The 25,889-nt window shown below is 35.2% G+C and overlaps 1 protein-coding gene across 1 annotated transcript in view; it reads left to right on the forward strand.

The window, feature by feature from the left end:
* Window positions 1-25,889, forward strand: part of CACNA1H (calcium voltage-gated channel subunit alpha1 H) — a 498,677-nt gene that overhangs the window by 376,242 nt on the left and 96,546 nt on the right. The window contains exons 24-27 of the mRNA XM_053694739.1: window positions 11,412-11,563; window positions 16,787-16,896; window positions 20,770-20,903; window positions 24,927-24,997. Coding sequence (XP_053550714.1) covers window positions 11,412-11,563; window positions 16,787-16,896; window positions 20,770-20,903; window positions 24,927-24,997 — 467 coding nt within the window. The remainder of the gene's footprint in view (window positions 1-11,411; window positions 11,564-16,786; window positions 16,897-20,769; window positions 20,904-24,926; window positions 24,998-25,889) is intronic.

Genomic DNA, 25,889 nt, shown 5'->3' on the forward strand with positions numbered 1-25,889 from the left:
ATGCAATCATCAGATTTATTTCATCCTATGCACCATAACACAACATTTGGGTGAAATGATTCTATGTAACGTGTGCAGTTCCCTTGACAAATGGCAAAATTAAACTCCTAACTTGTGACACTGCCTTTGATCAAGGGCACTAGCAAAACTTGAAAATGGAAAGGGAATAAGAGGCTTGTTTGGATTTGGTGATGACCCTTGTAATCTCATTCTCTCAGAATAAGAATTTTAACCCCTTCTGTGAATCAGAATTAACCACACTGCTTTAATTTATACATCATTTATTGAGAAGTAAAAACCGTCTTGTCTAACCTTGAGGTAACGGACATTTCATCTCGTGATTATATACTTGTTAGTAGATTTCAAATTATATTTTATTATTGCATCAAGTAAAATTCTTGAAGGCCCTTTTTTTAAATATTTTTACACTTTCAATTTCCTGAGTAGCCAAAATTTAACCATTTTGAGAAGTTTCTTTAGCCATCACTTTTTGATGTTTCAGAGCTTGTTCTCTTACAGCTTAAAGTGAATGTAAATTTTGATGCTAAAGTGCCCGGTTTTTAAAAACAGGGGAACTTTAATTCATCAAAATTTACATTTCACTCCTGTTGTGAAAAAAAACTTACCTTTTAATCTTCACAGCAGCTCCAGCTTCCTCCACCCATTGCAAAGCCTCTTCCTGGGTCTAAAATGAGGAATCCGGCTTCCTCCAATCACGGCATTGAATCAGACACTGATTCCCCTGGGGGGGAAGCCGTGTTTGGAGGATGACCTATCCATCATTTCTGACATCAGAAATGGCTTGCGACGACCGGAGGAAGCTGGAGTTGCTGTCAAGTTTAAAAGGTAAGGTTTTTTTTCACAACACGAGTGAAATGTAAATTTTGATGTATTAAAGTACCCCTGTTTTTAATCGAACTTTTAAAAACCGGGCACTTTAGCATCAAAATTTCACTTTAAGGAAGACGTTTTTTTGTAACATTTCTTTTCTGAAATAAACTTCCCTTCCAAAAATAAAAAATAACATTTGCGTATAGCTGAGTCGATGGAGTGGTAGTCTCATTGTATTGGCGGTAAATGCACTTAAATGAGTTACCTGATCGCGATACAGGTTGTACTGCGTATGGATGCAGCTGTTGCTTACTTGTGGTTATAAACTAGGCCTAACCTTTAGGAGTTAATCAGATGTTACCATGGGAATCTCGATCTCAGACATATTCCTTTGGTACTGAGTTTGTAGACCCAACTTTTCATCCAATTAATATATTTATACATAGTGCATAAGACACAGCAATTTTGCAAGCCATTAAAGAAATTGGGTGTCTAAATCACATTATATAATTTGAGAGGTCAGATAAAGGTATTGTGCCATAAAATGAGTGGACCTTACTTATCATCTAACCTGTGTTTCTGTATAAACATTGCCGATCAATTGCATCTCAATAATTATTAACAACTTTTTGTTTGTGAGCAGAAGTCTTAATTTCTCTTAAAGGGGCAGTTTACTCCAATTTTTCTTCCAATTAATTTGTTCCCAATTATCCATTTAACTGTTGGAGTGTATTACATTGTATGCCATTAGCCTTACCCTTATTTTGGCATTTTAAATAGAATATTTAGACTGTGGTATTCCCACCTATACTGAATGTTTCTATACTTAACTATAAGCTATTGATAAGCCTAAGTAAACACAGCCAGCAGAAGAAATTACACTCCCAGTGGGGTGTATCAGAGTTGCGTAATAAAATTTTGATTTTCCATTGTTCTTGCTAAGTTTTGAGCTTTGGTTTATGATCAGATATAAGATAAGGAAGCATGTTTGTGTACAGGTACACAAAGTGATACAATGAAGAGATCTGATTTCCCTGCATGCTCAACCCATTTTAATAGGGTGTAGTTTCAAGGCACAAAACCATTTATTTCATATATACGAATAAACCTGAAAATGCAATTTCTCATACATTTTATACTCTGCAGCTGGTATAACAAGTCATTGGAAATTCATTAAGAGAAAAACAATTTTACAGTATACTGCCCCTTTAACTCGTTTATTAGATCTGTTCTGTATTGCAATAGTTCTGACCTTTATCATCTACTGTTCCATGAATGTAACCTCTTTCGACATTATAGATTTGGTAATTTTTTTTAGCATTTTATTAGCTTAATTGCTATGGAGTTTACTAACTAACATTAAAAAAAACAAACACACCAAATCCAGTTATAATTTAATTAATCCAATGCAAAAATAGCACAAAAGTAGGACAAATTGCATTTACTGCTATCAAAATGACTTGTTTTGTTACAAAGTAATATTGTGTTTTCTCCCTTGTTTAGACACGAGTACTGGTCTGTGATTCATATCATAACCACTGTTTATTGATTGGAGACCATATGCTCTCGGTATGAGTCTTCAGATCAACTCTAAATCCTTTGTTTGTACTAACAGATTAATCCAAATCATATGGTTTGTGCCATTTTTTTTTATTTCTTTCAACTCAGTCAAACTCAATCACTTTCTATGGAAACGGAAATTAGTACAGACATAATATTTTGTGAAAGCAATTAGTGGCTTCCCTATAGAGCATCATGGATTATAGATGGTTTACAGGGCTTAAAGGGGCATGACCACATTTTTGTCTTTCACAATTCATAAAGAGCATGTAATTTTAAGCAACATTCCAAATGTACTTCTATTATCTAATTGTCTTCATTTTCTTGGTATCTTTTGTTGAAAAAAAACATATCTAGGTAGACTCAGAAGCAACAGTGTACTACTGGGAGTTAGCTGCTTTGGTAGCTGCACATATATGTCTCTTGTCTTTGGCTCATCTAGCTTCCAATAGTACATTGCTGCTCCCTCAACAAAGTATACAAAGAGGAGGAGGCAAATTTAATAATAGAAGGACAATGGAAATGTGTGATTCATGTATGTTTAATTTACATATCTAGCACCCCTAGGTACCGCTAAACTAGACTGTGACTTTTCAGCTAAACATTGATGTTACTTCTATTTACAGACAGACAGACAGACAGATAGATAGATAGATAGATAGATAGAAAAGTACCCTATACATTCCCCAGTAAAAGTTGTTACTGGCTATAGTGGATAACCACCTGAGCATGATAGTAAGCATGTGGCAGATGTCATTGCCTAATAATGTATTTTATATGGAGTTCCACTATAAACTCAAGACTGTATGAAGTACACACACACACAGACATACACTCACACACACATATACACACAGACATACACTCACACACATATATACACACACTCACACACATACTCACACACACGCACACACACACATATACACATATACACACACACAGACATACACTCACACACATACACACACACTCAGAAACATATACACACACACATACATACACTCACACACATACACACACAGATAAACACACACACACACACATATATATATATATATATATATATATATATATATATATATATATATATATATATATATATATATATATATATACCTATTGTAAATTACATTAAAAAGTTATTTTAATAAAAAATAAATGCCCAGGTTAAAATGGCCAAGGTGACAACCCTAACAGTAACAGTTTTTCAGACGTGTTTTCAAAGTTGTGGATGTAAATATTGATTTTCCATTTTTCTGTGTTTACTGTTTCATGTGCAAAATAAATTGAATTAGGCATCTCACATGTTAATTGCAGCTATACCCAGTAAAATAACCTTTGGAAGATATATCTGATGTGAGGCTAAATTAATTTAGAAGATAATCTGGCCTTCACAGAGAGACCAACATCTATGAATCTAGGCTATTGAATCTCATGAGGGATCCCATATTTTTTCACACAATTCAGTGTGAAGTCTCGCTGACCCAGAGAACTTTGATGAATGTTGGCCAATGACTGGTGCATGAAACCTCTGGAGTTGACTTCCTAGCAATGTAATCAATTGAGTTTTTGCAAAAAAGGCAGACTCAGTAATATGCTTATTGGGTTTGTTGCTTTATATGGTTTTGCTTGTGTTCTCCAGATCTTTTGGCATGATGCATCACATTTAAATGGATGTAAAATGCAATAAGCCATCTGTGTTACAGCTGCACTCTATCTTGTGTTATAAAAAGGATAGATTTTAGGCAGGATTTGCCTCTCCTTTGAAGGTCATGTAATGTGCAAAGGTGGAGAATTTCAATCTCCCCGATCTCATCCAACCGGGGAGATTGACAGCTTTTGCCTGCGTTTGGTTGGCTGTTCGGGGGCAGGGGGAGATGTTGCACAAGAGCGCAAAATAGCTCTCTTGTGCAATGCTGAATTCCAGCAATACCGGCCAGAGGCATGCTGGGGTGGACAAGGGTGCATATGTACTCCCCTGTCCGTCCCTAGCTTGATAAATCGAGCCCTAAAGTGACTTGCCTTCACTAACAAGGAACAGAGATAGGAACTAAACCAAGATGGTGCATTCACACTCAGTTCACTAACTAGCCTCACCAGCCTTTAGTTTAACCAATTTATTTGTTTTCTGGGGGGGTTCAATGTTGGTGATCTACTAAAAATCACTTTATATTATTTTATGAATATGCTTTAAAAACAATAACATCGAAACTGTTGAAGCTAGGAAAGTCTGTAAAGCTGAAAGTTTGATAAGGCAAGAGAAGCTGTGGAGGCTACAAAGGCAGGTGAAATTGGAGACTGGAGGGGGCAGTTGAACTTGGGGAGATAGTTTAACTTAGGATGGGGAGACAGGTCATATTGGAGAGGCTGGGGAGGCAGGTGAACTAGGGGAGGCAGATGAACTTGGGGAAGTAGGTGGACTTGGAGAGGCTGAGAATGCAGGTAAATTTTCAGAGGCTGAGAAGGCAGGTGAACTTGGAAAGGCTGTAGAGGCAGATGAACTTGGGGAGGTAGTTGAACTTGGAGAGGGTGGAGAGGCAGATGAACTTGGAGAGGTAGTTGAACTTGGAGAGGCTGGGAAGGCAGGTCATTTTGCAGAGGCTGGAGAGGCAAGTCAAATTGGAGACTCTGGGGATGCAGGTCAAAATGTAGAGGCTGGGGAGGCAGGTCATTTTGCAGAGGCTGGAGAGGCAAGTCAAATTGGAGACTCTGGGGATGCAGGTCAAATTGTAGAGGCTGGGGAGGCAGGTGAACCTGTAGAGGCTGAAAAGACCTCTTAGTAAATTTTGGCTGACTGTTATTAGCTGCCGCATTTACAGTTAAATGTTCACAAGAGATGGACGCCTCTTACACTGTATTTTAGCTGTATTTTAAACAAGATATATTTATGACTCACAGACTGCTAGATTTACTAAGACTGGAATTGCCTCTCCAAAACTTGTCTATGTAGTAAAATAGATTCTATTCACTAAAGAATGGAGATATGAGTGAGATTTAGTGAATATACTATGTTATATCACATAGGAATTTTAATGATTCCATTATTAATGAATCTCCATGGTTATGTAGTCACGCACACTAACCTGTCACCCTCACAATCCTGTTTATCAATGTACTTGATTGCAAAATTTGTACAAAAATCTTGGATCTAATATAAATTTTGAGATTGTAATTATGGAAATACTTTTGGTTCTAATGAATGGCTCCATTCTGTCCACATTTTGCAACAGTAAGGATTTTGATAAATGTGAAACCTACTATCCCTGCAAATTCTGCCCTTATATTTTAACCAATATGTTCCTCATAAACTCTCATTTTGCTTCTTCTAACTAAACAAGAAGGATTTAGAATATAATTAACATTTTTGCAACATTCTCCTCCTCGGCTGCTGTCCTTGTAGGGTGTGCTGACTTTAATACGCTTTGCATGAGGTGCTTCTGGGTTCTGCATGAAAGGTATTGCATGTTGGGTGATTATTTGAACCCCCTGCCTACCCAGGGAATGTTGAGCCAGTCCTGGTTCCGTGTCACATATGTACAAACACAAAGACTGGAATACATATTGAAAAGATGAGCCAAATTGTTAGCAAAAAAGCAGAACTACTTTTCTTGAAAAAATGTCACATAACTAGTATAAAAAACGTATATTACTAAAGTGGGAAAATGGAGGGGCTGTTGACTATTTGACACCCATAATAGGGTATGTGAAACACGTATCTCATTTACCAATAAGACAATTGATTACGCAGCAAATTCTTACATTTCCAACCACTGTAAAACAATTTTGTTGTGCGAGAACCAGGATTTGGTGAAAGTATGGCATTCACCAAACAAAGGGGGGCTGAAGTGCATATTAACGATCAGGTGATCAGCGTATTTTCTACAGCTTTATTAACCTAAACGTTTTAGATTCCCTTTAAGTGACTAAAAGTGACAAACTGTATAAACTAAACATGTATGAACATGAAAGGAAACTAATTGCGGGGTATAACGCTAGTTAAGATTCTTTTTTTGGAGCGTGCAGACATTTTCACAAATCTTGATGGTGAAAAGGTTTCCATGAGGCGTAATATAAACTGTTTATATATGTGTTGTTAAAAAAACGTTGTGCTATGTACTTATTATTTATTTTTCTCCCCTTTCCTGTTATTTAAAGGGACATAAACCCCATTTTTTTCTTTCATGACTCGGAGCATACAATGTTAAAAAATTTATTTTTAAAAAAAATATACTTCTATTATCATATTTTCTTCGTTTTCTTTTTATCTTTGTCTGAAAAGCACTAGATGGCAGCACTATTACCTATTACGTAGTACTTCAGACATGTGCACGCTACCTAGGCATCGCTTCAAAAAAGAATAACATGAGAACAAATTTGATAATAGAAGTAAATTGGAAACTGTTTAAAAATTGGACTCTTTATTGGGTTTCATATCCCTTTAAGTATGAAAAGGAAAAGTTTTCTAATTCTGAGAACTGATAGAGCACATGACAGACTTCATAGGCCTAACCCTGCACCTTTATCTGCCACTTAATGGCCTAATCAGAAATGATTAGATAAGAATTACAAAACAATGAAGAGTTTATTAATAAAATAGGTGTGGCTAGCTGGGTATACTCTAATAACAAGTTTGCATTGGCTCCTCCTCCAAATAAGGTGCATTGTGGGTGGAGTTTAATAACTGAAAAGTAATTGCAGCAATTAAGGAGATAATGCATTTCAAACATTTTCAAATTCAAATAGTATGTTATTTATTGCACAACTGCAACAATGTTAAAATTACAAGGTGTTTCCTGTCCCTTTAATCTCATTATTATGTTCTACTAAATATAAGGGGTGTCACCTTTAGCTAATGAAGAACACTGATACCTTGTGTTAAATGGACATTAAATTCTTTATTTATATATGTGTAGTATATAGCAATTTAGCACTTTTTTAAAAAGCATTTACATTGTGTGTTGTTCTGCAGTCCAGAGACACACCTCTTGCAAATCATATTACGCCTTCTTTATCTTAAAGGGACACTGAACCCCAAATTTTTCTTTCATGATTCAGATAGAGCATGCAATTTTAAGCAACTTTCTAATTTACTCCTATTATCATTTTTTTCTTCATTCTCTTTCTATCTTTATGTGAAAAAGAAGGCATCTAAGCTTTTTTTCTTGGTTCAGAACTCTGGACAGCAGTTTTTGATTGGTGAATGAATTTATCCACCAATCAGCAAGGACATCCTAGGTTGTTCACCAAAAATGTGCCGACATCTAAACTTACATTCTTGCATTTCAAATAAAGATACCAAGAGAATAAAGAACATTTGATAATAGGAGTAAATTAGAAAGTTGCTTAAAATTTCATGCTCTATCTGAATCACAAAAGAAAAAATTTGGGTTCAGTGTCCATTTAACTCCTTTTCTGTGGCCAATGAGGAACATATATAAATGATTTCCTGCTTTTATCAAACAGTCACTGTATAGAATGTTTCTGGGACAGAGTTCTGAATTCTTCCATTTGCGCTTCAGCCTCTCTGTAGGCAGAAAATAAATTAAAAAATTCTGAACTAAATTTAACATTGGCAAGTAAATAATGAAAAGATTATTGCAACTTTTCACTTTTTACAATTTTGTGGGGACTTATATTTTGAGTTCATTGTCCCTTTAAATCCTGATAATGCAAAAAAGGAATAGTTAATAGGTTAGAATATGTACAAAAAAAAAGAAATGATTACATAGAGAACAAAATATCAGGCAGTGAGACATAAACAGTTGCTTATAAAATGGTACCTACTACTTTAAAGGGACATGAAACACAATTTTTTTCTTTCATGATTTTAAAAGAGTATGCCATTTTAAACAGTTTTCTAATTTACTTCTATTATCTAATTTGCTTCATTGTCTTGATATCCTTTGCTGAAAAGCATATCGAGATAGGCTCAGTAGCTGCTGATTTGTGGCTGCACATAGATGCCTCATGTGATTGGCTCACTCATGTGCATTGCTATTTCTTCAACAAAGGATATCTATAGAATGAAGCAAATCAGATAACAGAAGTAAATTGGAATGTTGTTTAAAATTGTATTCTCTACCTGAATCATGAAAGAAATCATCTTGGTTTAGTGTCCATTTAACTTTATTTAAGTTTAAACCACTGTCCAACTGCTCCTCTGCTGTCCTGAATAGGAAATAAGGGGTTCACAAATAATGTCAGCATTCAGCCGACCTGAACAATATAATATGTTTTTCCAGTGACAAATGATTTGTCCTTAACAAAAAAAAAAAAATGTACTTTAAATTTAAACAATTTTAGCTAAACCTTTTTTATGCATAAAAATAATAATATTTTAGCTTGTTTGCCTGCTACTGTTTCATACAAAAATGTAGCACTGAATCCCTTTAAATGGACATGAAGTCCAATTATTTTCTTTCATGATTCAGACAGAGCATACTGTTTTTAAAGTTTGCAATTTACTTATAGAATCAAATTTGTTTTGTTCTCTTGTTATTCTTTATTGAAGAGAAATCTAGATAGGTAGTGTCCACTAAATAACAGGAAATAGTCCTGCCATCTAGTGCTCTTGCTAATGTATAACGTTGCAAAATTGCTGTTATAAAGTGCTGCAGACACGTGCACGCTCCTGAATTTACCTTCCTGTTTTTCTACAAAGGATAACAAGAAAACAAAGAACATTTGATAATAGTAGTCTATTGGAAAGTTGTTTAAAATTGGATGTTCCGTCTGAATCATGAAAGAAAATTTTTGAGTTTTATGTCTCTTAAAAATAGAATAATTTAGCAACTCCTCAAAACCTGTAACCCAGGCTGTCGCCCAATTACAAGCTTTTCTCGCCGGCTGCCATTGGCCCTCTTTTGCATTAGGAAGTCTGCAAGGTGTTAATAACAAAAATCTCTGTTTTCTCTCTGTTTAGTATTCAGAAACCTTCTCGGGGTAGATACTTGAGATTGTTCAAAGAGTTATTTTCAGATAGAGCTTCAAGAGCGGAGTTAAAAAAAAGTATTTCTGGAAACGTTTAGATTTGAATAGATATCTGTCACTTGCGCTTGCCAAGTTTCAAAGACTTCTTCAAATTCACGTTAACCCTTTCTCTCCCAGAGTGGTTTTCATTACACAGATATCAGTGAAAGTGGCATAGGGACAATAATTCAAACATTATCTGTGGTTGTCACATTTGAGGTTGTTATTCGTAAACAAACTGATTTTATTTTTTTATTGTATTGATTTTCTGTGTTGCAGAAAGCCTTAAACGTATCTTTTGAACATCTGTACAAAAGGCTTAGCAAATGATAATCACTTATTTTACTTTATTTTGCGACTTTATCCTATAATGGTTGGTGTACTACATAGACAATGTTATTATTCTAGTTGTTTACTCTTGAAAAATAATTAAAGAACATTAGCTCTGTCCTATTTATGGGAAATTGGCAATGTATTTAAAGGAACACTGAGCCCAAATGTTTTATTTCATGATTCAGATAGAGCATTCAATTTTAAGCAACTTTCTAATTTACTCCTATTATGAATTTTTCTTTGTTCTCTTGCTATCTTTATTTTAAAAGCAGGAATGTAAATCTTAGCAGCCAGCCCATTTTAGGTTCAGCACCATGGATAGCGCTTGCTTATTGGAGGCTTACATTTAAACAAAAATAAGCAAGCATAACCCAGGTTCTCAACCAAAAATGGGCTGGCTCCTATGCATCACATTCCTGCTTTTTAAATAAAGATAACAAGAGAACGAAGAAAGATTGATAATAGGAGTAAATTAGAAAGTTGCTTAAAATTGCATGCTCTATATGAATCATGAAAGAAAAATGTTGTGTTTAGTGTCCCTTTAAAGCTTTAATTACATAACTGCATAATAATTTGTGTGAATGGGCCAAAAGGTGGGTGGGGGGCAAGGGAGGAGGTGGAGAAGAAAGTTACATTGTTTGTGTTTTGAGCAAAGTAGAAAGGTTAAAAGAGGGCGGTTTGGGAAGATGAAAATAAATAATAGCAAAATTAAGGGAAGAAGGAAGAAAGAGTGCACTAAAAGCAGTGCAGAAAAAGATTACGAAACGGATTTAAGAGAGTGAGATTCACTAATATTCAAAGTAATCTCCAATTCCTATTATGCGCTAAAAAAAATGTTATTAAATACATATGAAACCCAAATTTTTTCTTTCATGATTCAGATGGGGCATGCAATTTTAGGAAACTTTGTAATTTACTTATATTATAATTTTTTCTTTGTTCTCTTGGTATCTTTATTTGAAAAGGCAGGAATGTAAGCTGAGAAGCCATCCCATTTGTGGTTCAGCACCCTGGGTATCTTTGCTGATTGGTGGCTACATTTAGACACCAATCAGAAAGCGCTACCAAGTTGCTGATCCAGAAATGGGCCAACTCCTAAGCTTACATTCCTGCTTTTTACATAATGATACCAAGAGAATGAAGAAAATTGATAATAGGCGTAAATTAGAAAGTTGCTTAAAATTGCATGCTCTATCTGAATCATGAAAGGAAAAATGGTGCTTTATATCCCTTTAAATATTATTTTAACACATGAGCATTAAATTGTTAACAAAACCCTGGCCAGAGATAGCAAGTTGGGAAAGAAAACGATTGAATAGATAAATGAGTGCGGCAACTCATTTCCTTACATTTGATCCCAAATCGCCCTATTACAATGCATAGAAATACCGCTATGCCTCTGTGTCTGATACAGCGTCAGGTGGCATTGGTCAAATTCCATCTCTGATCCGTTAATTCAGAAGCAAATTTACAGAACTATATAAAAAAATTATGCATCAAAAATATCAACATAGAATATAAATGGAGATTGATTCAGAAATCAATTTGTCATCTATTTTCTTCACATATTATATTTTTCAATCTTGGTGTCTGTTTGTATTCTGTGATCCTTACTGTAATGTAGTGTTTTTTCCGGTTGTCTGTGTACTGTAATTGTTTCACTAAGGTGTTCTGCTAATATCTGTGCTCTTTATAAATTTTACATTTTAACACAGAGGCCCAGCGGAGACCGTATTATGCAGACTACTCTCCTACTCGCCGGTACATCCACACGATGTGCACTAGTCACTACCTGGATCTTTTCATCACCTTTATCATTGGTATCAACGTCATTACTATGTCAATGGAGCACTATAACCAGCCTCAGGTATGTTACAAGTAGGGATGGGCGAATGTTTCACAACATTCGAAAAACGGCACGAATTTTAACACATTCATTTGTTCAAATCGAATTTCGAATGTATACATAACAGTCTAACATTCGATTTTCGAATTTTCGGTTTCAAATTTTATGATTACATTCGAAAATATTATTTTCGAAAAATTCGAATTTAGATTGTAATAGTATTTCTAATGCTTTTTCTTTAAATGTAATAGTCGAATTATGCAATATTCTATATAGAAACATTCAAAATGATATATTTGTATCTATTATGTATCAATTTACTAGATTCCCTACCACATGAACTATTGAACTTCTGAATAGTATTTGTTAAATAGAACGTTAAATTAGAAATTTCGAATGTGGACATTCAATATAATTATAAACATTCAAATTCGAAAGTGACATTCGAAAACTAAATAGCATTCGATTATAGAATTTTTAAGAATATTCGTTCTTATCAACATTCGGATTTATAATTCGAATTTCGGTAATAACATTCGTTCTACATTCGAAATTCGAAAATTTACACATTCGCCCATCCCTAGTTACAAGCTGCTAGCAGTTCTTGCATGTATATAGACAGTATATATATATCTCACAAACTTCATCCGGCATTTATGCTCTGTATCCATAGAACAATTGTTAGTCATGAAATGCAGGCTCTAATTAAAGGGATATGAAACCCAAATAACTTATTGTGTGATTCAGACAGAGAATACAATTTTTAAAAAGTTTCCAATTTACTTCTCTTATCCAATTTGCTTTGCTCCCATTGTAATCTGTGTTGAAGAGATACCTAGGTAGGTATCCGGAGCACTATATGGCAGGAAATAGTGCTGCCATCTAGTGCTCTTGCAAATAAATAGCATTCTTGCAAAACTGCTGCCGTATAGTGCCAACTCCAAAGCTTGCGTCCCTGCTTTTTGACAAAAGATACCAAGAGAACAAAGAAAGATTGATAATAGAATTAATATAGAAAGTTGTTTAAAATTGAATGCTCTATCTGAATCAGGAAAGAAACATTTTGATTTGTATATCCCTTTAATATCTATCTATTTATCGATCTATCTATCATCTATTTGATCACAATCTTGTTGATATTTTCTGCAAAAATTGTTTTGTAAATATTAGTATATTAATGTGCAGAAATAGCATGCTTTTTAAGTGATTGCAATCATAAACTGACTACTGAAAACATATAAATATGTGAATAAGTAAAGTCTCTCTAAGGCATTATGGGTACAGTGGGCATGTGTTTGTTGTGATATTGTTTTTGCTACTTTTCATTAGTGTGAAAGTGCTTATTAATAGCTTATTAATTAATAGATTAAAGGGATATCAAACCCAACATTTTTCTTTCATGATTCAGATAGAGCAGGGAATTTTAAGCACCTTTCTAATTTAATCCTATTTTCAATTTTTCTTCGTTCTCTTAGTATCTTTATTTAAAAAGGTAGGATTTTAAGATTAGGAGCGAGCCCTTTTTTGGTTCGGCATCCTGTGTAGCACTTGCTGATTGGTGGCTACATTTAGAATAGGGGCGGACTTGCACATGCGTTCACCTGTGCATTGTTATATATGGTGAGCAAATTCACCCCACAATCTGCGATCAAATGCAGACAGTTTCACAACATGTGAATGCTGTCCGCTCGCAGATTGATAAATCTTTCACTTAGTATAGTGTCATTTTTTTCTGTAATTTAAATTAAAAAGGTGCTGAAAATCAGATTGTGTTCATATCTATGATGATTTTTCTAGATAAATCATTTGATAATCATTAGATAAACTTTCCTAATGGATTGTGATATATAGGTAAAGGACCATTTTAGACTTTCCCTATTTGAGAGGGATAGTCCCTAATTCTGAACTCTGTCTTGCCGTTTCTCTGAAACAGCCATATGTCCCTGGTAGCAGAATTTCCCTTAGACCCGTGCATGGGTCAACCAGACACACCCACAAACTTCCAAACACACCCACGACCAAAAAGACACACCCACAAATCACCCAAACACACCCACTGACCACAAAGACACACCCACAAATCACCCAAACACACCCACTGACCACAAAGACACACCCACAAATCACCCAAACACACCCATAAACCACAAAGACACACCCACAACCCCACCCATTAAGCATGAGCGACCCCATCTCTCCCAATATAACTCCACCTACAACCTAATACCAAGCAACATATGTTGAGAGGTATGACGTTTTGTTATTGTGGGTTTGAAAGCATTCAAATGGTCTGTTTTATTTAATATATTTATGTGATTTTACCTTTTTGGAAATTTATATATATAATTTCCATACTAACAAGATGTATAAAGCACAGCAACTAAATACAGGTGGGAAAAATTTAATTATTTGGGCCAGATTATGAGTGGAGTGCAATATTGCGCTTACGCTTATGCAATATTTGCCCTCCACTCAGTAATACCATTGCACGAAAGCCAAGCACATAAATAAATATGTGCATAAGCATATACATATACATGTATAGAGAAAACACAGTCCCCCATTGACCTCCATGTAAAGGCATATTAGGTGCCGTTTTTTGTTTGTTTTTTAAACCCCACATCCCTTAACTTTAACCCCTTGTAACTGCTTTGTGCAGTTTAAAAAAGAAAACAAATGCTCATCTTTATATTTCGTCTGTCTTCTTTATTTTTTGGGAAATTAGGGCAATTTTGTATTTTTAACTAGAGGCCTAACCTCTGGTTAATTGCGCTTAGCGCAAAGTAAAACCGCAAGCTTGCGGTCACATTAACCAGCCACTTGTATTGGCTGGTTATTAAATGTGCACCCATAAACAGGCTAATTTTCCCCTTTACAAGCACAAGTTAAGATAGCGATCCGTTCGTAAACTGGCCCTTTGTTTTTTTGCTAATCTTAATTATTTGATACATCAAAAAAAAATTATAGTTTCTACAAAATTGTTAACAAGGAAATATATTTTTAGATTTTGGATTACAAAACAAATGTGTAAACACTAAGGGCCTGATAATTAAAACTTTGCTGGGTCAGATGTGAAAAACCACACTGAAACTTGTAGGTGCTGCCTCAGGGTATTAGCTAAAAAATATGTCTGTCCCTGGAAATTGCTAAACGTCTCCCATCTAAAGTAATTTATTTTGCTGAAATGGGAAACTTTGTTGGGGACAGCAAAGTTGGCAGGGGGATAACTTTAAAAAAATTAAATTCTGCAGCCAATACAATACAGATTACTCTGTTTTCAGTGTATAGTACCTTACAATCGCCTTTATTTTCAGATAAGTGTTTATCGCACTTTCACACAATCTCACCACCTTTTAGTTTGAAAGAAAAAAAACAGCAAGACTTGCAGGAGAAAATGTTAACAGAAAAGGCCAGACCTGATGGACAAATTTCAGCCACGCCCCTTTGAATGTCCCTTTCCAGCCCTCTAGCAGAGGCGGGGAAACTCATTTTACAATAAGTAAAACAATACGCTTTGAATTTACAAATTTCATAGTGTTTTTTGTATGTGCCCCTTAAATATTGTTTTTTCCTACTTTATTTCAATAAGATGTTTAATTTTGGATAAAATACAATTTTTGCAGAACAATTTCTTTGCAATTTTTAATGCAATTAAACAATACATTTTTTATTACATATTTTTATTTCAATATCTAATCTATTAATTGTATATGATTTTTTAATTGCAATTTTTTTTGTGAGCCCTATTGTAACATACACATCAGTTTTACATAATTAAAAGCAGGGAACATTCCTTTGCAAGAGACACTGTTCTTAAAGGGATAATAAACCCAAATGTTTTCTTTCATGATTCAGATAGAGCATGCAATTTTAAGCAACTTTCTAATTTACTCCTATTATCAATTTGTCTTTGTTCTCTTCGAATCTTTATTTGAAAAAGCAATAATTTAAGTTTAGAAGCCGGCCCATTTTTTATTTTGCACCTGGGTAGCATGTGCAGATGCTGGTGTAGCCAATGTAGCCACCAATCAGCAAGTCCTAACCAGGTTTCTGAACCAAAAATGGGCTGGCTCCTAAGTTTAAATTATTGCTTTTTCAAATAAAGATACCAAGAGAATGAAGAAAAAATGGTACTAGAAATAAATTAGAAAATTGCTTTAAATTGCATGCTCTATCTGAATCATGAAAGAAACCATTTGGGTTTAAAATCCCTTTAAGGTAAAAACTGACTTTAGGGAATTAGGACAGGGACTTCATAGTACTGGTGAGTAGGGATGGGCGAATGTTTTGCAACATTCGAAAATTTAAACAAATTTTAAACATTTTAATTGATACATTTGTATATATTATGTATCAATTTACTAAATTCCCTACCACATGAACTATTGAGCTGAATAGTATTTGCTTAATCAAATGTTACATTTGAAATTATGAAGTGGAAATTCGATTTCATTATGAATATTTGAAAAACGAGAGTAACATTCAAATACCGAATTTTTTTTATGTATTTTCATTTTATTACTAAAATATCCCTTTAAAGGGACATGAAACACAATTTTTTTCTTTCAGGGTTGAGATAGCGCATAAACTTTACAATTTACCTCTATTAACTAATTTGCTTCATTCCCTTTATATTCCTTGCTGAAGGAGAGCAATGCCCTACTGTGAGCTAGCTGAACACACCTAGTCAGCCGATCACAAGAAACAAATATGTGCGGGCACCATTCACCAGCTAGCTCCCACTAGTGTGGGATACGTATATATATTTTTCAACAATAAATATCAAGAGAACAAAATATATGTGAAGATAGAAGTTAATTTAAAAGTGACTTAAAATGACATGTTCCACCTCAATCATGCAAGATTAAGTTTGGCTTTCCTATCCCTTTAAGTGTGAAGTACATTTAAAGGAACTGAGACACCATAACTGCATTGCATCTCATACAACCATATTTCCGATGTACAGTATAATTCATAGAGGGCCCTGCTGCCCAATTACATCATAGTTCCTGACATTCCATCTGCTTCTGATAATTGATTGGCCGGATCTGTTATTTTATTTTTAAGCATTTGGCCAGACAAGAACAAACAAGAAGAAAACAGTGGAATTGGTTCTGGTGGGATTAAACATATCCTCTTTATAATTTGGTCATCAAAAGTTCCTGTCTTGGCTTAATCAGATAAGATCCTGTTACTGTGTGAATCAAACTCATCTTGGCTTATTTTTTTTAATCTTTTTTTCAGTCCCTGGAGGAAGCATTAAAGTATTGCAACTATTTGTTCACGATAGTCTTCGTTTTTGAGGCCGTTCTTAAGCTTGTTGCATTTGGATTTCGAAGATTTTTTAAGGACAGGTAAGTAGTTTATATTTTCTCTCTAGTAGATTATACAAGAACTAACTGAAATGTGAACTTACATTTTCAGTATAGATGGGCAAAAATAACTATTTCAAATGACAAAATAAAAATACCTTTTATACTCCACCAGGTAAAATGGCTAATTTGGAACACACATTGAATAAGAATTACAGTTCACTGCCCATTTAAAGGGACAGTCTAGTCCAAAATAAACTTTTATAATTCAGGTAGTGTTTATAATTTTAAAGAACTTTCCAATATTTTTGCTTTGTATCCCTGGTATTCTTTGTTGAAAGCTAAACCTAGGTAGGCTCATATGCTAATTTATTAGCCCTTGAAGGTCACCTCTTATCTGAATGCATTTTGACAGTTTTTCACCACTAGAGGGCATTAGTTAATTTATGCCATAGAGATAGCGTTTTGCTCACACCCATGGAGTTACTTAGGAGTCAGCACTGATTGGCTAAAATGCAATTTTGTCAAAAGAACTGAAATAAGTGGACTGTCTGCAGAGACTTAGATACAAAGTAATCACAGAGGTAAAAAGTATATTAATATAACTGTGTTGGTTATGTAAAACTGGGGAATAGGTAATAAAGGGATTATCTATATTTTTAAACAATAACAATTGTGGTGTAGACTGTCCCTTTAAACCCAGCCTTGCGTTCTGTTTTATTTCCAGAACTAACCAGATTAGGAAGATACGTAGTTCTTACCTGTCTAGTGCTCTATATTTATTAGCGGTGCTATAACGCTGCCAATAACATTGATATAGTGGAGCAGATAAGGGCAGAGTGTATACCATATAGCAGTGCCAACTGCAACACTTGTGGAAGCCAGACAGCCTGCTTATGCCAACTGTAACAAGGTCGGCACATCCACCGGTGACAATATGAGCGACTGCCTATCAGGACTCCCTGTGATATCATAAAAACATTCTCCCTAGCAGTGATCACCGCTAGGATAGTATGGAATTACTATGCTAATTAGAATTCCTCCCAGCAAGAGAAGAACGCGAGAACTCTAATTTACATGCCTGTCTGATAATCTGAAGCCTTGGGCAGACAGAGGTTATCTGTAACTGCTGTTCTTTGTAACATTCTCAGCCTTAAATACACGTTACTATCAGGCGCTGAAGCTGGGTTGTCAAATTAGTGTTTATTATGATTAATAATGTAGATATATGCATAAGCTCATAAGGAGAGTGCAAAAACTGGGTAGAGATCTTGTTCATCATTTAAAAATGTGGCTGTTGATTTGATTTTATGACGGTTTCGGAGTCTATTTGTGTCAAGGATAGTTTTAGATCATAATGATTTGTAGTATAAAACAATGACTGCACGATAAAAGGTGCAGAGGTGCCTTGTTGCATTTGATGTTCATTGAGTATCTGTTTAACTAGTTTTTTTTAGTGGTTTATTAGTGGGTGTTCCTGTCATTAAAATCTATAAATGCCTAAGGTGCCTAATATATATCTTACCCATCAAACTCGAACTGATTCCCTTTTAGGTTATCCTATGTTCTTGTTTAGACAGTCTATTTTATTGCCTGTTTTACATATGTCCCTAACAGATAAGAGACCACTTAAAGGGGTATGAAACCCACACTTTTTCTTTAATGTTTCAGATAGAGTATGAGATTTTAAACAACTTTCTATTTTACTTCTACATTGCATCGGATTTTACAAATACTTACCTTCTTCTAAAACGCTGGATCGCTGATCCCATGCCTGCAGGTCCTCTGTAGTTCGTCAGTAATGACGAAACCGACTTCCTCCAATCACGGCTTCCCCCCACAGGAGCGTCCATCTTGGGAGGCCACGCCGTGATTGGAGGAAGTCGGTTTTGTCATTGCTGTGTAAGTACAGCAGGAAGAAGCAGGCGGGGCGATCAGCGATCCGGTATTTCAGGAGAAGGTAAGCATTTATAAAATCCGCTGCAATGTAAACTTTCATGAATTAAAGTGTCCCTGTTTTTAATAGTATTTTTAAAAACTGGGCACTAATTCATCAATGTTTACAGACATGGTGGCGCTCATTAATTCATAGAAACTCAGTGGAATTTATAAAACCAACCATTTTCAGAGTTAAATGATAGGAAAAGGGAACAAAATAAATAATGAAAGTATATTGCACATAGATAAACATTTTATATTACAGTCTCATACTGTTAAATATTCCTTTAATCATACACAAGAGTCTCATTTGTACAGACACTTATAAACCGGAAGATAGTTCTAAACCAGTATAGATGTCCAGTTATTAAAAGGATGTTGTACTATATATTCAAATCTCTACATAAATTCACCAGTTTCTGATCATTGGACCGTTCTAGACTGTAACTTATCTAAATTACATTTTGCTCTCCATGTAAAAAGGGACTGGTTGTAAGGTTGTTGGTTCATTTTGATAATTTGGGAGGCCTAGTACCCCCTAAAGCCATCATCAGTTTTCATCTTGCTATAATTTCAGCCTAAACATCCCCATAATGCCCCAGGTTGCTGCTAAGCAGTAATGAGCATAAGCAGCCAGCCTTCCTGGTTTATTTAAAGGGACACTATAGTATAAAAAAATCTACTTTCTGTTACTGCTTATTTGTTGTTAGGAACTTACTTCCTAATATGGATCTGAATACAGAAGTTAGCAGCTGCTCGTTTCCTTTGCATATTTTCAAAGCCAGATTGATTCCTGTAAAAGATCCCCACTGATATGCACTTCCTGTTAATGCTGACTGGTTGTTGGGTACTTCCTGGTAAGGCTCACTGACATACCTCCCATCATTTCTGGAATCCAAGAGGTTAAAAAGGCCCTTCTACAATTTGTGAGTGGGGCTGCATTTGGAGAGGAGGAATCACAGATGAATAGTGGGCAGGACCACGGTCAGACTGTGGGCGTGTCTGGGCAGTTAATGGGAGTGACTTATTAAGTTATTTGTTGTTTAACTACCTTGTACATCACCGGTCGTTAAGGGTTTTCTTTCTTATAATAGCGGTGGGACCCTGCTATTATACCCTCCCTTCTTGTCACTGGAAAAGTGCAGTCTTGCCACTGTAGGCAAGACGGTGCTATCAATTTCCCAATCCCCATAGAATGACTGGCGAAGTACAGGGTACGTTGCTGGTCTTTTGGAGTTAAAACTGGGACAATGAACGACTGCATGCAGGTAGTGGGTCAAACCTTCAACCCATGATAATCCTGCAGGAGGTTTGCACTGATAGGGAAAAATTAAAATAAATGTTTTATAAGTGTAAATGTCATTTTGTTGGCCAAAGTTACAATGTTTTGCAGTCCAGGAACATACCCCTCTTGAGCATGCCTATCTCTTATTTCCTTTGTTGTGCCCAATTAGGGTCAGATATTCATGAGCTCCTGCACTAATCAAGCAATCACTGTGTAGCAGTGAAAGGCACAATTCTGAATAATGCAGGATTCACACCAGCCTGACTGGGTTATATTATAGGAAATGTATTAATGTGCTGCAAATTATTTTTACTATTTATAATCCAATATTTTATAGGGAATTTAATTATTTGTCCAACTTCCCTATCATACAGTGGCACACTTTACCCGCTGGCCTATAACAGCATTACTAGCCGCATTGTTGCCAATGCAGAATAATAGGGCACCTCTATACATGAAATGAAGGGTTTGGCAAATTGTATACAGCAGCTATGAGCTATATTATCCCCATTACAGCACAGCACTACTGAGCCATTTGATAAAAGGCCAATTGTTGGCTAAGGTTGAGGGACTAATAATTATTACACCATAAGACGTTGGGTTACATGTTTGTTTCCAAGATTTATCCTTCTCAACAACGTGATTTCATTGCAATCCTGTACTACTCTATATATAACTGTATACTTTTTCAGATGGAACCAGCTGGACCTGGCAATTGTCCTTCTCTCTATCATGGGGATAACCTTGGAGGAAATTGAAATAAACGCCTCACTTCCTATCAACCCAACCATTATTCGCATCATGAGAGTACTAAGGATCGCTAGAGGTAAGGTGCCTCTATCGCTTTGACTTCAGGCTTAGAGGTCATCAGATATAAATGTGGCATATACAGTAGGTAGCAATATACACGGTAACCATTATCAAGGCTGCAGGTGGGCAAGGGGACCCCTTATTTTAAGGCCCAGAAGCCTCTCTTTAAAATAAAGCCCCTATATAGGTTTTAATAGCCAGGCGATCACTGTGGTAATAGTCATCACCTGGTGTAAAATAAATGTGCATTTTTTTGAGTAGAGGGTAATGGGAGTAGGGTTGCCACCTCGGCCATGTTTTCCTGGACACTTATGAGTTGCACATGCTGCAGGGTGTGCAGGAAGGAACATGAATTGTGCTGTTCATCAGCGCTATTAAAGCAACATGAAACCCACATTTTTTCTTTCATGATTTATAAAGAGCATGGCATTTTAAACACCTTTCTAATTTACTTCTATTATCTAATTTGCTTCATTCTCTTGATATTCTTTGCTGAAAAGCTTATATAGATAGGCTCAGTAGCTATCGATTGGTAGCTGTACATAGATGCCTCGTGTGATTGGCTCACCCATGTGCATTGTTATTTCTTCAACAAATGATATCTAAAAACTGAAGCATATTAGATAATATAAGTAAATTGGAATGTTGTTTAAAATTGTATTTTCTACCTGAATCATGGAAGAAACATTTTGGGTTTAGTGTCCCTTTAATGTGATGTCCAGAGGCACAATACATGTTCCCGCATGCTTACCCTGCAGCATGTGTAGCTCATAAGAAAGTATCCAGGAAAACATGGCCGAGGTGGGAGCCCTAAATGGGTGGCCAGATCAAAGCTATAGAACTATAGCTAAATTCCCTTATTTATATGAGGATAAAACTTCCTTCTGTTGACTATAGAGTTTTATTGAAAAAAACACAAACAGCCTTGTTTATTACAATTTTATTTACAATATACGTTTTTTTTTTTTTACATTTTTGATGTAGATTTGTCACATGCCATGATTTATAAATGAAAAACAAAACACCACAATATATAATGTGTGAGATTCTCACTGAATAATCACCTAAAGTAGGGCTTAAATCTGAGCCAGCTCTGCACAGGGATGGGAAATGGCTCAGCCGTTATAGGGAAATGACCCCTGGTTAATTTCTTAAATGTTCCCCAGCTTAACCCCCCAAAAAAATGTTTATTTCCTTTTAAAAAATAAAAAAATGGTGGCATCTTTTTAATAAAATTTAAATATAACTGCACTTTGCAGATTTTGAGGTCTAACGTTGGTGGGTGAGGGGTGTTAGAAAATAAAATGGCACTGAAAAGTGCCTTTACATTGCGGTCTATGAGAACGGTGTGTTCCCTGCAAAAATATATGTACAGTATATGCCAAAAATCACTTTTTCAAAATGTTGCAATTTGCCTAAAACAGCTGTTTAATTTTCAACATTTGCAGATTACAGAGTTTGCTTTTTGGCTTTTCTAGGGAGCGTGAGACAAAGCAAAATTTTCCCACAAAAGCAAAATGTTTTTAGTGAACCTTTTAAAAAAGTGGTGTTATTTTTTTTATTGATAAACACATTCTAAATTCAGTTTTAATATATTGTTTTCTTGGGTTTTTTGTTGTTTTTTTTTTGCAAATGAGAATTACGTTAAGCCTCTGTGGTTTGTATAGTTTTGCAGTAATGCTTTTCATATTTTTAGTCAGTGTGGATCATAGAGCTAGATTCACTGACTTAAAGGGACATGAAACCCACATTATTTCTTTCATGATTTAGAAAGAGAATGCAATTTTAAACATCTTTCTAATTTACTTCTATTATCTAATTTGTTTTATTCTCTTGATATTCTTTGCTGAAAAGCATATCTAGATATGCTCAGTAGCTGCTGATTGGTTGCTGAATATAGAAGCCTCATGTGATTGGCTCACCCATATGCATTGCTTTTTCTTTAAATAAGGATATCTAAAAAATGAAGCAAAATAAATAATAGAAGTAAATTGTAATGTTGTTTAAATTTGTATGTTCTATCTGAATCATGAAATAAATATTTTGGGTTTAGTGGCCCTTTAAAGGGACACTGTACTGTTTGAAAACAAAAAATGTTTTCTTTCATGATTCAGATAGAGCCTATATTTTTTTTAAAAATCTTTCCAATTTACATCCATTATATAATTAGCTTAGTTCTCTTGGAATCCTTTTTTCAAAAGCATAGTTAGGAAGGCTCAGAAGCTAGATTGGTGGTTGCACATATAAACCTCTTCTCCTTGGCAATGAGTTCAGCTAGCTCCCAGTAGTGCATTTCTCCACTTCAACAAAGGATACAAAGAGAATGAAGCAACATTGATAATAGAAATATATTGGAAAGCTATTTAAAAATGAATGCTCTATCTAAATCATGAAAGAAAAAAATGTGGGTTTCATGTCCATTTAAGGTGTTACCAATAACTTGTTATACCGTCTATACAGAATTAATATATAAGAAATTCCTCCTTTAGGTTTATTTTTGTTTTTGACATAGCTTCTTATGCTTATTGAAACCACCACCCATAGTTCTCAAGAACATGGCCATTTAAATGGACTGAGTCTTCCGGAAGAGTAAATCTACATATCTTATCTCTACATTTATACACTCTTAGGTAATGAGATTTTTATTATGGGTGGTGGTTTAAATGAGGAAACTAAGCTATTTCAATTGTTAAAATAACACTAAAGGACCAGTTTCCCATATATTTAATACAATACATTGTTAACTTTACAGTACGTTGTCTCTTTAATTAACATGGGTTCTATCATATACTTACCCCAAGCCATGTAGTTCTCTAAAATTCTTCAATATAGTTCTCATAACTAAACAAGCAGTGATACAGAGGAACTAGCGTGTTCAGTGCTAGCATAGCACAACTAGATTTACAGTTTATGTTTCTTTCAAACTTGTATTAATATATCAAAGAGAGGAAGCAGCTGTCACATGTAAAGAAGATTAAAAAAACATACAATACGGTAACATGAATACAGTGTAGAATTGTGTCCATTCCAGGTGACATGGATTTTATTACCAGCAACTGTTATTCATGTGTTGAGTGATGAAATTCCTTGAAATGTCTAAAGCAAAACAAAAAAAAAAATGTTGCATTTTCCTCCAAAATTGCCTTTTACTCTAAACAAATGTCCATCTCACATAAATTATAGAATTACCTCTGGGGTCCTGTAGTTTGTTCCAGGCCATTCTTAAGTTCACACTGTTGGCTGGAATATCCCATTAAAGTTAAAGGGACACTAAATCCAAAAATGTTATTTAATGATTTAGATAGAGCATGCCATTTTAAGCAACTTTCTAATTTATTCTTATTATCAATTTGTCTTTGTTCTCTTGCTATCTTTATTTTAAAAGCAGGAATGTAAAGCAAAGGAGCCATCCCATTTTTGGTTCAGAACCTGGGTGACGCTTGCTTATTGGTTGGCTGAATGTAGTTACCAAAAAGCAAGCGCTATCAAGGGTGCGGAACTTAAAATGGGCTGGCTCCTAAGCTTTACATTCCTGTTGTTTAAATAAAGATAGCAAGAAAACAAAGAAAAAATTATATTAGGCGTAAATTAGAAAGCTGCTTAAAATTGCATGCTCTATCTGAATCATGAAAGAAAAAAAATTGGTGTTAGTGTCCCGTTAAAAAAAAAAAAATTAACTTAAGAATTGTTTACATTTTTTTTTCTAACCTCAACAGTCTTTATTAAATCTACTAAATTTAATTACAATTTCTTCCCTTTCATTCATCATAACACAGTTCTATTTCCCCAAACCAAGTAAAATAATACTTCACTACCATCCGTGAATTGTAATAATCTTTATTAACAGAAACATATACCTGCAACCTAGAATTGATAAGGTTTCAATTATAATTTGGTTAACTATTGTTCTTTTTACATATTACATGTAGTTAGTTATTTGCATAAATTGTGAAACCAATTAAAAAAAAATGATACAGCACAAACATTCCTCAAATGATTTAAATTTGTTAAAATAACATATTTATACTTTTCTTTTCAGTGTTAAAGCTTTTAAAAATGGCTACTGGGATGCGAGCATTGTTAGACACCGTGGTTCAAGCTTTACCCCAGGTAATACAAAATTCCTTTTTATCTACCGCAGGAGACGTTACATTTGCAGTTCTCAAATTGGATCATAAATACTTTAGAAGGCCATGTAAAAAGTGTGTGTTTGTATATATATATATACTGTGTGTATACAGGGAGTGCAGAATTATTAGGCAAATGAGTATTTTGACCACATCATCCTCTTTATGCATGTTGTCTTACTCCAAGCTGTATAGGCTCGAAAAGCCTACTACCAATTAAGCATATTAGGTGATGTGCATCTCTGTAATGAGAAGGGGTGTGGTCTAATGACATCAACACCCTATATCAGGTGTGCATAATTATTAGGCAACTTCCTTTCCTTTGGCAAAATGGGTCAAAAGAAGGACTTGACAGGCTCAGAAAAGTCAAAAATAGTGAGATATCTTGCAGAGGGATGCAGCACTCTTAAAATTGCAAAGCTTCTGAAGCGTGATCATCGAACAATCAAGCGTTTCATTCAAAATAGTCAACAGGGTCGCAAGAAGCGTGTGGAAAAACCAAGGCGCAAAATAACTGCCCATGAACTGAGAAAAGTCAAGCGTGCAGCTGCCAAGATGCCACTTGCCACCAGTTTGGCCATATTTCAGAGCTGCAACAACACTGGCGTGCCCAAAAGCACAAGGTGTGCAATACTCAGAGACATGGCCAAGGTAAGAAAGGCTGAAAGACGACCACCACTGAACAAGACACGCAAGCTGAAACGTCAAGACTGGGCCAAGAAATATCTCAAGACTGATTTTTCTAAGGTTTTATGGACTGATGAAATGAGAGTGAGTCTTGATGGGCCAGATGGATGGGCCCGTGGCTGGATTGGTAAAGAGCAGAGAGCTCCAGTCCGACTCAGACGCCAGCAAGGTGGAGGTGGAGTACTGGT

Source organism: Bombina bombina, chromosome 11 (genome assembly GCF_027579735.1).
Source record: "Bombina bombina isolate aBomBom1 chromosome 11, aBomBom1.pri, whole genome shotgun sequence".
NCBI classification, from domain to species: domain Eukaryota; kingdom Metazoa; phylum Chordata; class Amphibia; order Anura; family Bombinatoridae; genus Bombina; species Bombina bombina.